The sequence below is a fragment of the Chaetodon auriga genome, chromosome 16, assembly GCF_051107435.1.
Source record: "Chaetodon auriga isolate fChaAug3 chromosome 16, fChaAug3.hap1, whole genome shotgun sequence".
Classification (NCBI taxonomy): domain Eukaryota; kingdom Metazoa; phylum Chordata; class Actinopteri; order Chaetodontiformes; family Chaetodontidae; genus Chaetodon; species Chaetodon auriga.
Genome location: NC_135089.1, coordinates 14,898,246 through 14,913,313, shown reverse-complemented (window position 1 = coordinate 14,913,313; position 15,068 = coordinate 14,898,246). Strand labels below are relative to the sequence as shown.

At 45.7% G+C, this 15,068-nt stretch overlaps 1 protein-coding gene across 1 annotated transcript in view; it reads right to left on the bottom strand.

The window, feature by feature from the left end:
- cacna1ha (calcium channel, voltage-dependent, T type, alpha 1H subunit a) overlaps positions 1-12,675 on the bottom strand; it is a 104,796-nt gene extending 92,121 nt beyond the window's left edge. The window contains exons 1-2 of the mRNA XM_076752554.1: positions 12,127-12,675; positions 10,371-10,858 (exon numbers count right to left, since the gene is read on the bottom strand). Of these exons, the coding sequence (XP_076608669.1) occupies positions 10,371-10,834 (464 nt within the window). The 5' untranslated portion in view covers positions 10,835-10,858; positions 12,127-12,675. The remainder of the gene's footprint in view (positions 1-10,370; positions 10,859-12,126) is intronic.
- Positions 12,676-15,068: the final 2,393 nt, after the last annotated feature.

Here is a 15,068-nt window from a genome sequence, read left to right as displayed (position 1 = left end):
CACTGCAGTGATATGATCTCCATCTCTCTTTCACACACACACACACACACACACACAGACTGTGCTGTGCTGTCCGCATTGCCATGACAACCTAGTGCTAGATGCTGATGGGTTTCCCAGATCTTTTATTTATTCATCCATCTCTGCATTACTCTTTCATACTACCACACACACACACTAACAGATGTGCACCCTTACACATGTGTACATCCATGCGCGCTCTTCCACCAGACATACATAAAGCCTCATTTCTAAGACGGTTTGATCATCAGAGTTTGCATCACAGAGGAAATCTGCAGGAGAACACGGGTGCTTCCGTTTAAGCGGATCGGCGTGAGCGATTTCTTGCTGCCTCCGAAACGTCGCCGTGCAAAATGAAAAGCCGTCCATACAAAGTGGGCCGTTATGAACGGTGCGTCTCGGCCTCTCTTTCCGCGTGCATGCGTGTTTCTGTCATTCCTGCCATCTTTCAGACAGTAATGTGATCAGCAGCAGTGCTGTGTTATTCGTGTGGAGCTTGACTGTTGGGGAAACGGCGGGAACACACATGCGGTGCAAACACACACACTCACACCACCACCACCACCAACAACAACAACAACAACCAAAAAAAAAAAAAAAAAGCTCATTAGGAACAGCGGCGCAGCCACTGAACAGCAAGCGCAACAAGGCAATATGACCTAAAAACATAACTGAATACTAAGCACCCTGCTGAAGACAGGATGGAGCAGCCGACACTGAGGGTCCACTGACGACGGCACACCCGGCACGATGCACGGCCTCTGGGGAGCCCCGCGCTGACCTCCCCCTCCCAGCTCCACCTCCTGGAAAGGAAATACATTATCGCCTTTTCGGGTTATTTCGCACGTCTTGAGGATCCTACCAGGCGTGTGTGAGCGAGTGTGTGTGTGTCGGTGTGTTGTTTGGAGATGCACTGTGATGTAGAGCGGTCCCTCTGAATCTGCGGTGGCTCAGTTTTCAATTATTCCTGCTGATTCTCCGTCTTTCCATCTCTTATTTTTTATAACAGGGATATACACTCTTTTACTGAACTCTATTCTGCCCCAGCTCAACCCCCTGGCCAACAGCACGCACCAGCACACGCACACACACCAATAAATCAATACAGCCTGGGAGTCATTCAGTCCATGTCAAATGAGAGGGACCTGAGAGGGATGATGACACCGTGTAATCATTATCAAAAAACATCCTTTTGCATGGCACGAGTGTGCGCGCATATGCATATTTCATACTGCAGCGCGCCGGAAAAACGCATGCATAACTGATCTCTGCCTCCACAGAGCATCAGAAAAATACATGTTTCTTTTTTCTAAATCTACAAGTGCTTTGATGCATTTGCAGTCAGGACTCCTGCACGTTTTGGCAGCAAGAAAAAGACAAAGGAATGAGAGGAGAGAGAAGGAGAAACAAAGAAAGAGCACACATTATTCAGCTGCAGCTTTTTTGGAGAGAGGCAGGACGAGGGTGGGGGAGGAGGGGTTGGTTGAGAGAGTGTCTTGAGGACGAGAAAGCCACTGCATCTTCACTGCAGCAGCCATCAACCGGCAGATAAAGACAATAGAAAGCACAACAGAGGTGGAGAGGGCAGAGAGGTACGTGCTCGTCACCCGCACTTTTCATTGGCTGAACGCCGTGTCCAACTGTCGGACGGGAGCGCCGCGGTGAAGTGCGCACAGCACGCAGAACAGATTGGATTTAAATGAGCAAATTCTGTCCTTTTCACTCCTCGCCGTGTTCCTGCTCGTCTTTATCCCTTTCATCCTTTCCTTCCTGTCGCGACTTTTTAACTCCCATCTTTTTCCGACATCCTGCTCTCCTGCCTCCTGTCCTCTCTCTTTGACCTCCCCCGTCTGTTTTCTATCCCGGACTTCATTTGCTTCCTCCCTTCCTCCATTTCTTGACTTTCTGTGTTCTTTTCGTGCCACCCATCCATCCTTGTCTCTCTTTCTCCTCTCTGAAATTTCTCTGTCTCATCTGTCCTCTCTCTCCAGCCTTGTGTCAGCTTTGCCTGACACCTACCTACCACCTGCTGCACGCACTCACACGCGCTCGCCTCCCGTCGTCATTTGCAGTCGACTGGGAGTTTTTAAAGACTGCATCACATTTGCTGCGTGCATTTCAATGATGAGAGTGACAGAGCAGGTTTTGGGTGGTGGGCTGATCCATGGAAACGCAGAATACACTTCTAGACCATCATCAACATGATGCGTAGCCATGGCAACAGCTGCCGAAAAGCCCTCCCACGGTAAAGGAGGGCCAATCAGAGTGGCACCGCTACTACAGGGAAGTTGAGTGACAGTTCTCTGAGTGAAAAGACGGATCTGAGACGCTGTTCTCCTCTACAGAACAGAACTATACAGCTCATTCATTCCTGTCGACCTTCTCTGTTTTATTACTGCTTTTCTGCCTTTTTTTGGTCTAATATCACACACTAGGGTCAAATGTTAGAAATGCTTGATGAAAGCAGTAACATACCGTGAAATGGCTAGCCGGCTATTCTTGGATTGTCTGATGGTGTCGGGACACCTCTCCTCACGGTGAAGCTCATCACTGGCAGGTGGAAAGAGGTGTCTGGCAGCACCATGTGTCACCTCTGTGACACATGTCTGTCTGCGGCTCTCCCCGGGCCAACTGTGCAGTCAGCAGTGACAAGGACGACGCATGGGGATTTGGACCTTCATTTTCACGACATATTAAGCACTAATAAGACCGCAGGATAGAAATGACCTATTTCACTGTGTTTAGACAGCAGCGGGATGTTCAAGAACTCTATAATCTACTCCTTAACAGATTAACCCTGTAACCCTGAACACCAGTAGCCACCAGCTTCACTCAGCTTGACCTTTTCACCTTTGACACATCAGACTCGTCACTCTGCTCTCATGTAACACAACCTGGCTGCCTTGCAGAAAGCTCTATGAGACACGCCGATGTCGACACACTGTCTTCATATGGGATACGTTTCCCTGCCAGTAATACAATAATCTAATATAATAATACAATAATAATAATAGCTAAATGCTATTGTCATGTCTGTAGTGAGCTTGAGAGGTGCTGGTAGGTGGATTTTGTTACCTTCAGACAGAGCCAGGCTAGCTGTTTCCCAGTCTTTATGCTAAGCTAAGCTACCCAGCTGCTGACTGCAGCCTAATATTTACTTTCCAAGAACAAGGGTGGCGCCAATCCTCTAACTCACAGCATGAAAGCGAATGAGTGTATTTCCCGAAATGCTGAATCATAGCTTTAATCTTAACCACACCAAAGCAGACAACTTATTGTATGTGACAACGGGCAACAGCATCTGCTTAATTAATCTAATATAACGTAACTCTCACCCAACAATGACCGACCAATCACAGCCCATAACCCTGATGCTAGCCATAATTTCACAGAGAGCAGCTATCATCATGACAGCAGCACAAACACACCAAAGCTGAGACATACACACAAGCACACACACACACATATTGTGGAGAGCTCAGACGTTCAGAGCCAGAGGCAGGGAAGGGTCACTGCCTAAATACACGGTGTGTGTGACAGCGCACAAACACACATACCACCGAGTACATACAAACGCACTCCTGCATATGCGCGCACACCCTGCGTTCACACACATGACAACAAGTCAGCGCTATTAGTTCCAGATCATTTTACCAAGCACCCTGTAAACAGAGAGCCTGGAGATGAACAAAGATCCTACTGTACTGGAAGTAATCCCAGGACACACACAACTTAACACCCTGTGGACACACACACACAGCGACCCAACCACAAACACACACACACACATACAAATCAACACAAAAACGCTTTCACTACTTGACAGTTTTCAGTAATCTCTGCTACGATTGGACCACATTTCAGAATTTCCCGATCTTTTTACCTTTTGGAGCTGATCTTTCGCATTTATGTTTATGCAGAAGTCTGCACCGTGTTGGCTAGCATGGAGCATTTTGTGACTGTTCATGGCACTACACGAGCAGACAGAGCATTTGTGTGAGAGAGAGTCAGCACATGCTTTGTCCGCTGCAACTGCAGGTATGTGGGTTTATGCGCTGCTGCTTTTTTCGTAAAATATTTTACAGAAGTAATGAGATTAGTGTGCCTGGTGCCTCGCAATCAAGTGCTAAAATTACATCCTTGGAAGTCTGCTCCTCCATCACAGAACACAACGCAGAGTTAGACTCACTACACATATACTGCACACATGCATGCACACAACCACACACACACACACACACACACACACACACACATATTTCAAGGTGTGCCAGGACTTCATACGTCAGAGAGACAGGATCCCTCTGTCTCTAGAGCGATACACACCTCATGACCCCCAATCTGCTGCTATGATGAGCACAGGCCAAATAAAATGAGTCATCAAACACACATACACACACACACACACACACACACGAATAACACAGCTCAATATAAATACAGCGAGATGAGCACTGAGACTGGCGGAGAGTGCTGCACAGAAGCCTGTCTGTGTGCTTACACACACACACACACACACACACACACACACACACACACACACCTCAGGATGCCTGTCTGAGTGGCAGCAGGAGGAGGACAACCTGCTGACATCAAGGCCAGCTCTCTTTATCCCTCACACTGCAGCGATGAAGTCATTTTAAGACACAAACACACAGTAAGAGAGAGGGACCTTTGAAATGGCATCACTGTGGGAGTAAGAGGAAGTGGACAATTCAAACTTGTTGCCCTGAGGACAGGGCTTATTATGGGTCATTTTATCATCACTGTACTGCAGGTTGTTAGATCCCCCCACCACACCCCCCACTCCAAACAAGGCCCCTCATCACCCTGAAGTCAACTCATCTCCCATTCTTCATTTATATTTATATTAAATAAACCTCCAATTTCATACAACTGGTTAACAGCTCCACCTGCCAACACCTCAAACAGTCAAAGAATAAATAAGGCTTAAATGAAATCCAGAAAAGGCCTCTTATCCTCCAAATAAGCCAACATCGACCGCCGTTCTGCGTGATTGCGGGTGTGTGAGCGTTACGTGCGCGCGTGTGTCGTCTCTCAGCTTCATCTGTATTCATTTATGAAAGAGGTACAAGAGGCCCTCTCAACACGTTCAGAGTATAGGAAGACTAATGGAGACAGATCGCATGATGAATCCACTCATCTGTAATGGATTAACCTCGTCTGGCCCCCAATCTGATTTAATCAGCATGAATCAGCTCGTTATTGTAGTGCAACTCCTAAACATTCAGTCTTGTGGCGGCGTCACAGGAGGTATTAGCACTGAAAAAGTCGATTCAGGTATGATGGACTGCATCACATTATCTGCTGCATAGAGTGCCGCTTCGGACTTTCTTCTGGTTTTACAGATTCTAGACTGTGGACCGTCAGCTGCTTCACATTACTGCCAAACAAGCCGTCATTGGTTTTCCATTCATTTCAGCAGACTTCAGCTGCAAACAATATTCAATTAATCTGCAGAGTGCTTTGTCGGTTGATGGATCAATACATCAATTTGCCATTTTCAATCAAGTTTATCTATAAAACGATTCAAAATAGTGAAAAACGTCCAGAAAAAGTTCCTTGAGCCTTAGGTGATGTCTTCAGATTGCTTGTTTCGTCCGAGCAACAGTTCAAAACTCATATCAGACAAACTACAGCTCAAAATCTCGACGTTTGAGCGGCTGGAACCAGTCATTTATTTTAGCATTTCACTCGAAATATAAATCAAACAATGAATCAGTTTTCAAAATTATTCCTGGTGAATTTTCTGTCAATCAGGTATTCAGCTAATCAACTAATCGCTTCAGCCTTCCACTTCAGAAGATTAATAACTTGCTTGAGCTGGATAATAACTCTCAGCAAACAACAAGTCAGCTCTTTTTTTTTTTTTGTCTACGCTATGTTTCTCTCACTTGTTCTCTATTTCTTGTGGTTTGCTAGCAGCCAAATGCAAAAAAAAAGCACTTATAAGCTACAATGTATGAGATGAACAAGGAGCAAAGACGTCTCCGCTCTAAAAACGGTTGTTATTCAGCAGCTGACAAACTCGGAGCTTGAACGCATCAATAGCAAAGTATCTCATTATGGACCTACAACTACAAAGACCCACAAAAGCTTCCTTGTTGAAATATTAAGGTAGGCACTGGTCTTTGTGTCGCTTTTAAAATGAAAGCCACTCAAAAAAAAATCCATACCAGTTTCTTCCGTTCATTGTATTGTATGGGGGGACGGGGGCTTCGGGGGCGAAGCGGTAAATAAAATGAACGCCTCTGGCAGCTCGCTGCTGCAGCAAAGACATTTTTCTGCTCAGACGTTTACGTACAGACGAGAGAGCAGGTCAGCTGATCAGGGATCAGCGATGGAACGTGATGAACGACAAACACTCACGTGTGATTAAGTAACAGATCAGACCTTTTGCAGCACGTGGAACTATTGTTTTTCTGTTTTATCGTCTGCTGTCAGGTACGGGTTTTGATACTCCTCCGTGCCCGTCGTCGTCGAGTAAACTCCCCGAAGGACTACAAAGCTTTTCATTCATTCATTCATTCATTGTATTTGATCTCTGGTTCGTCCAATCTCCAGCATGCAAAGGGACGAACTATAGGGCTGTAACAAAGATCAGCGTTTCCAGCAATGAAAAATAGATAAGCAACTATTTAACTTTCTTTATCTCTTTGTCTCTCCGCTTCAGACTCACACGTTATCCAGTGCGTGCATGCCTTTGTGTGGTTGAGTGGCAGAGCATTTAGGCTGCAAATAATATTTACATAGCCCGCTGTAGACCACCAACTCTGCAATGCTTACACAGTGGGACCTGCGCGCACACACACACCCACACACGTTCTCAGACAGGGAGGAATAAAACACAGAGCTGTCCAGAGAGATCGGCTCTTGTGACATAACCTGGTGCCTGTCTTAAACAAGCGGTTACAATGCAATGCCAAGCATGTGATAGAGTGTGCCGTGTTCATTGGACATGCTTTCTGGGTACACACAGTCCCTGCTGCTGCCAAACATTAACACATCTTAAACCATCAGCGCTCAACTGGAATCAGATCAGCACAGGCAGGGAAAGCACATGTGCCGGCCATAGGAGCATCTGCTTCATCGTATACCTCAGCAGCCACCGCAGTGTTATCCCTGCTACAGCGCTGTGAACAAAACAGACATAATGTAACGCAACGTTAACATCTGCCAAACAGCAGGCTGCCAAGCCATATGTCCTATGTGTTTAAGCCTGCGTGTTCAACTTGGTAAGGTTCATTTTTAGACTTTACCCCTCTTTACCCCTGTCTGCATCTGCTTGCTCAAATTTGTTCTTATTCACGATAAAACCCTTATATGAAGGATTTCCATGCATACAGAGTACATAATCAGCACATTCTCTGCTCTGGAACAATACCTCCAATAAAACAAAAACATGTGAAAGCAAGTTCAAAAACGTAACTGAAGAGTCCAACCTTTGAATTACCTAAATACACCCTCAGTTCTTGCGTGGAAGCGGCATAAGAAGAAGCAGACTTGGCCAGAATCCCTGCCGCTTCATGGCGTACTCATTTAAAAACAGCCAACAAGATGTGCATTTGTATGATTTCCAAGCTGCCTGCATGGGTCTGCCAATTCAATCCCCTTTAAATTATTTTCTAACTAACCTGAATGTAACTGCTCATACTGCAGGGGCAGCCTCCCTGAATTGTGTAAGATTTTAATTTCGCCGAGTACCTCTGTTCTGTGAGAGAGCACAACATGCCTTTCATTTCCATGGCTGGGTTCTTCAGCGCCTACACTGAGCAGCACGGATATATCGCTGTGATATTAATCCCCAAAGGGAAATTCCCTTCTGAAAGCAGAAACCTTGGAGCTGGAAGAGATGCTTTTTACTGCTCAGGGACACTTGATGGAGTAGGCGAATGCATCCAGGTCCACCAGATTTAAGACAGTCTCTGGACCTGCAGGCCTTTCCTTAAGAACACCAATCCGACAGTCTCCTCATCAGCCCACTTCTCAAACTTTAAAATGCACAAAAATGTATTACACAGTTTGCTCATCACGAGGAGTTTTAGTCAGTCTGAGAGAACAGAAACAAAAACATAGGTATAGTGTCTTCTGTGGCTCTGGAGGGAGCTTTGAGATAGAGATTTACAACACTGGACAGAAAGCCGGCATCGTAAACTTGGGGTTTGGAGTTTGAAAGATGAGATTAGAAAGCAGGCAGGAGGGGTCTAATGAAGGATGCTATTTAGCTGCATTTGTAGTAGAGCTAAACTGATACAGCAGCAGATATTAGCTTAACATATAACTATATGGATGCTATTCCCACTAAACGCATGTGTCTTTAACAGTGCAGTTAAAGGTTAGCATGTACAGTATGATGAGTCATTGCAGCAGCAGTATAGCATTGGGGATTGCACAGGATATCATCACTCGCTTCATAGCGGAGATGTGCATCTCATTAAATCAATCTCCATCCCTGCTAGAAACAGAAGTTCACCAAAGCCAGGTGGCATCAGATCCATATTCAATCCTTGTCACGGGGAGGGTCATTAAGGAGGGTTAGCTGGCACTGACCCACTCAGACAGCCCATCGATGTGGGTTTGACCCGCGTCACTGTGTCTGCCTAAATGAGGTATGAATCATCAACTCCTCTTCCTTCAGCTGACAAGCTTTGGAGAAGTAAATAGATCTACGCATTCAGCTTTACAGCGGCGCACTCAGGAAACAACTCTGCTTATCTAACTGCTTATCTACCTGTCTGCACCGTCTCGATCCTCTCAGACTTTAAAGCAAGTCGTCGAGATTGATCTCCAGAAAGGTACACTTCCACCTCCAGGCTGCTGCTACCATGGGTCTGCACACACACACACAAAGAAACCAAAACATCATGCAGCGCTGTTACAAAATCATCTGTGGACGCAGTCAGTCAGAGTCTACAGCCTCTATAGCAGCTATAGCTACATGAGAAAACAAATGGAGGACACGAGGGGAGGGAATAAGTTTGCATTTTGCTCGTACTTTCATACTCTGAGCACCCTGCAGATTAGATTCCAGGTACACAGGAATGTACTTAGCAAATAAATATGACTCTGGTCCTGATTTTTTTTTTTTTTACACCACCCACCTCCCCGCATCAGGAATGAAACAACATTGCAGTGGTTCATCTTGAAGTTCTTTTCATAGTGCTTGGATTTGGATGCACATTATGTTCTTTTTTGCCTGCGCTCCAGTGTGTTCAAACATCCCACAGATGAAAAGGCAGGCAGGCAGGATGTTCAGCTGAGAGGTAATAATAGATACTAAAACAGACACGAGCAGCTAAAAACTGATTTCATTTGGACTACTTGGCATCCTTGCATTGAATTAAAATGAATGATTTTTAGCACAAAATGGCTGCCAGAAGATGTTAGCAGAGGGATGGTGTGAGCTCAAAGATAGTGTTTAACCTGTACGCCCACGAGAGGTAAATGATGTGTATCTTCAAACACACAGGGCAGGTGAGTCTGAGATGATCCAAAAACAACTGCAGTCAACTCCAGCACATCTCCAGCCAAGAAAAAGGCAGGTAAAGTACACCAAAACAAGAGCGAAAGCAAAGCCAGAAACAAGCTGAAACGCACACATAATCAGCGGAAGGATGTTACCAAATGTGATCACATGAGAACAGGACTGCCTATGCTGCTGCTCCCCGCGGACTCTGAAAACATCAGCGTGGACAAAGAGCTCCCACTTTGCTCTGTCGCTTATGTGAACAAGGATGATGATGATGATGATGAGGATACCTCTTTCACGCAGCCACGCCAGTGTGGTTTGAATGACCAGCTGATCAGATTTGGTGACTAATGGCATCTTTCAACCACGCAGACAAGCACAGACCATTAAACAAGATCAAAATGTAAACCATCAGGAGAGAAACTCTACGTCTACTATGTTCTCAATGAAGAAGAGCTCAGGACGGCAAGACCAGTTTTGTCTTACATATACAGCCACACACTTCATTAGTCATCCTGGATTCCCAAACAATGGCATTCTTAGGAAGTTCAGCCCCAGTGGCGAGACAAATGACCAGTGGAGTTTCACCAGTGTGGAGTCAGCTACTGGGGCTTGTTTAGTCTCAAAGGAACAAGCAAGTAGCTATATTTATATAGCTAGCGTGAAGGATTTAGGAGGCTGCAGCCACCGATGACATCATCACGTTTGACGTGTGTTTTGGACTGAAAAGCTTATGAATCACATACCTTTAAATCAAGCGGTGTGCAGAAGCTTGGCGATACTCACAGAGACTGGAGTGAGGACGCCGGGTTTGAGCAGGCGTCAGACTGAGTTAGGTTTCCAGCACGTGAAAGGATATGGGTTACAGACGACGCGAAGACACCAGTTGCGAGGCCTCGTTGTTTGCTTTAAGCAGAAGAAGGCCACGGGGGCCAGGGCCGGGTACGGCTGCTGCTCCTCCTCCTCGGAGACACAGTCTGGATCACGAATAGGAGCCGTGATGCGAACTCCCAGTGTTGGTCCAACTTCCACTTCCAGCTCTGGTTCCTGGTCTTCATGCTCCTGAACCTCAGGGCTCCATCTTCTTCCTTCGCCCCGACGACTACTGCCCCTCCTCTTCCTCTCCACCTCCACCTCCTCCTCCTCCTCGTCCTCCTCCTCCTCCTCATCACAGCTTCCTCCAGGGTCAACATCGTGGCCCGGGGCGTCCTTCCTGTAGGGCGTCGGTATAGCGAGCCTCACCTCCTGCTGCACCTCCTCCTGCTCCTGCCCCTCCGGGCATTCTGCGTACTGAAAGCGCGCTCTCCCCTCGCCATCAGTCATGATAGAGCATCAGGCAGAGCCACTCTGAGGGGAGGTCAGAGGGAGAGAGGTTAGAGGGAGGCGGAAAAGCGGGAGGGGTGCAAAGATGGACGACGGCGTGGTGAGAGAGGCAGAGATGGAGGGAAAGAGGAAAGAACATTTGCAAAGATGCAGAGAAACAGTGGCAGAGACGGAAGAGGGTGAAGGAGACGGATCAGCTCAGCTAAGAGCAACTGGAGACAAATCGTACAATGAGCCAAATAAACACTCAGACAGTTTCCTCCTCCGATCCCTCAGCTGCAAAAGTACTTGCTTCCAATCAATCTAGATACAGATTTTCAATAGTCGCTTACTAGCCTGGCAGCGCTTGAGGCTTTCCATGAGCATGTATTTCACTGCGCTCTTTGTCAGTTCAAACACTTCCTCCTTCTGTGAGTCTCTCTGCCCTCTGGAAAATGATCTACCCTATGATAAATTAAAAAATGATGACACAAAACTAAGACATCTCTGTTGGAGCATCAAATGAATGCTGCGTGAATACAAGAGATAAATGATTAAAGTCATTATTGAGCAGCACAGAGGGACCATTGTTTGCTGTTTTCTCTGACTCCATATAGTTAGAAACACAAAAATGGGACCATTACAATAAGGTAATAAACTCCAGCGTAATACTGTAATATCATGGGAATACTGGGTATTCTTTCTTTTTCTTTTTTCTTTTTTTTTTTACTCTGTGTCCTCGCTCTTCCTGTTGCTATGTGATTGAACAGATGGACTGCTCTGTCTCTGGTCTACTGGAGATTTTTAGCCCACACCACGCAATGGTGGGCAGGGAATGCGCAAAAAAGAAAAAAAAACACACACACACACACACACGCACACACAATATATGCCACACTAATCCTGATTATTATAATAAGTGGAATAACATCGAGAGCAAAACACTAGTCATCATAATCCAGCTAACAGACTTTTCTCCGTTAAGGGCTTTTGTAATGGGCTTTGTTGTCCATCGCTTGCCGTTTTATGGGAAAAGCGCATCTCACGGTTGAGGCAGTTCTAGGCTCCTCTGAGTGGATTGTGTGACAAAGAGGCACAAATGTTAAACATGCTCTCATTTGAATAGCTGGAGAAAAACTACTTACATTTCAAACGGTGTCAAAGGAAATAAAACCCGCCTGGAGGGACGGAGCGCCCATCACCTGTGTTTTTTCTCTTTTTTTTTATCGTCATTAAAAAGTGGACTCAAGCCTGGACTCGACAAGTATTAAGACAACACAGGCAAACAGAATAACTTTAGTCTTTTAAAATACCTTATTGAGACGGAATCGGAAGTTCCCATAAGCATGATCCGTGACTTTCCGTGTTTCTAGCGCACCCAGCCTTTCTCAGCAACCCGGAGCGTTCCTCTCCTTTTCTTTCTTTCCTCTCTTCTCTCTCCTCAACAGCAAAAAAAAAAAAAAAGAAAAAAAAACCGCTCCTGACTTCTTTTGTCTTTCACAGATCGCAGGTAATCCGAGAGCCGTTAATATCACTGAAAGTAATCAAAGAATCACTTGAGGTGGTCTTCATTTGCGCGTTCGGTTAAACGGGAACATCTATCCACATCCATGCGTGCATCCATCCGTCCATCCTCGCTGAGGTGTTGGTTACGCAGCGTGGAGCGGAGATGCGCGCAGGAGGGTCGGACCGTGTCTGTCGCCGGGCTTGAAGCTCCGTGGATGATCTGACACGGAAAAACTTGGCCCAGGACCCGGGAGCCCTGACACGTGACGTGATGCCCGGCTATAGGGACGTAGCGCGCAGTGGGAGACACACACACACACACACATGCGCGCGAGAAAGCCACCGAGAGCCAAGCTGGGCGCGCACGCCCCGCGATGTTTCATGCATCACTACTGCGTGTCAGCAGCAGATAATGGAAATAGTATGAATTATATATTAGGCCATACCTTCCGTGGAAGTAAGCAACAGCAACACGGTTTTTATTATGATTATGATTATGATTATGATTATTATTATTATTATTATTATTATTATTATCGCTGCATCGTTCTATGATATTTAGTCTATAACATAAAGTGTATACACAAAGTAGATACATAAGATGCCCAACATTGGAAAAACACACCAGTATTTGGAAAGAAAACAGATTTTTTTCTCCTTCATGTTGTTGTTAACATGTAAATTAAAGCTCTACCTTGTCTGTTTAGGCCTCGTCAACATTATCATTCCTTTTTTGCTCAGCATATTTGCTATGGCTCAGGCAACTGCTGCTTCTGTGCAGCGGCAACCTCTTTGTGGACAATTTGATTGGACCATCAATTTAAACTCCCATGCTGCCGGGGTGATCGATCAGAAATACATACGCCATATTTAACAAAGAGTGTCTTGGACAGAGGTTTAACTGGGGTTTAGCGCCATTCTGTGGGGGCAAACCCTGCAGACACCAACACCACGAACCAGAACCTGCAAGAGACTTGACAGTAATTGATATCAGGATTGGAGAGAATGAAAGAAAAGCTCCCATCTGGAATCAAATCCCTCAGCGTTGATTTAGATCTGACAGCTGATAGGACGACAGTCCAAGCAGCCAGACGTGGTCACAGAAAATACTGCACGTCACTCAGACACACCAAGTGTGTGGGAGATTTGGGCAGGGAAACAAAGTCAGAGAAGTCCTCCATGTGTTCCTGGTGGATCGCTCTCTCTGGCACTCCGTGTTCACACAGGAAAAGCAATAAAACTGTTTTGATCTGCCAGCGCTGCTTTTGTTCCCACTGGAAACTGAGCCGAGGGACCAGTGGAAGACTCCAGCTAAAAGTCACTGCAGAGAAGAAATATGAGCCTGCAGAGTCACTCATTTGAAAAGAGTGCTAAAACACGGACACATCAGTGAGTCTGGGTGAACTTTTTTAAGGATAATGCAGAAAAAATCAAAAATAGTACACAAATCACATCTCTTATCAGGCAATGTATATCCAAATCATCCACTCCTGCAGCTAGCGTGACATGGTTAGCATAAACTATGCTTTGGGAGGGAGGGGGCTGAATGCATGGAGTGTTTTGGTGCCTGTGCTCATATCTCAAAATGGACAGACCAGCAGGCCAATCTCCCAGCAAAGTGGCATAATCCTTTAATCTGTGTGTGTTTACATGCAGGAGAAAATGAAACCTACAGAATAATCTACACACTCCTGATCCTGTTGTCCATGTCCTCATAATGTGTATGTACAGCCTGGTTTCACCAAATGCTGTAGGAATAACACACAAGTGTCTGAAGTCATTTGACAGCTGCGCGCCCCTCGCATCATCCTCCCATACGATGGCCAGTGTTTGGTTTGTCTGGTCTGAGCTAAACATGGCAGCGCAACATGGCAGACCTCAAGAAGAGGACCTGCTCCCTCAATTCCAAGGTGCCGAAAACACAAACATTCTTATTGTCAGGTGATTTTATGCGAATGGAAACATAATTATGAATATTATATTGAACTTCTGCCAGTAAATCCCCCTAAATCTTCCATATTCTATAAGCAAAAAGCTGAAAATGAGTGACATGGCACGTGAAATGTTCTTAAAAGCGGCACTATGCCATGAGACCACACTGGTGTGGAGCTGATTCATTTAAATGTAAAAATGTAATGTTAAGACAAAAAAAAAAAAAAAATACATTCATCTAAACTCACTCACCAGACGATTTGTAAGCTGCTTTGCCGACTGAAGAAAACACAGAATGACTTACACAACTCGCTTCCCTCAGCTATCCATTAAAAGGCCACATTACAAAAGCAGCAGTCGTTCCCACAAAGATCTTTAGGATGATGGATTCTGCGCCAGATCAGAAAATGTTTAGAGTTTAGTCAACCAACCTTTTGGCAGCTGCGCTCTTTGATTAATGCAACATGTTACAATAAGATGTGTTGTAACCACACTGCCAGTAATTCAGTGTTTTATTGAACAGCGCTGCCCAGGAGCGATCTTGTGCGGCTCACAGATCACTCTGAAGCATCAGCTACACTGGAACAAGCTGAATAAATGCTGGGCACACGGGTGTGAGGCTGCTGCCAACCTTCGCACAAGGCTAAGCTGATCAAAATAATAATTTGCCAAAAGGTTGATGTTCTCCTTCAGGACCCTTGGCAGTGGAGCCAAATAAGGAGTCGTTTGAAGTAGTGAAACCGGAGGGCCGACGGAGACAATCCCAGGTTTTATGAAAAAAATGCTGAACTGACTTTAATCTGTCGGGAAGGATAGC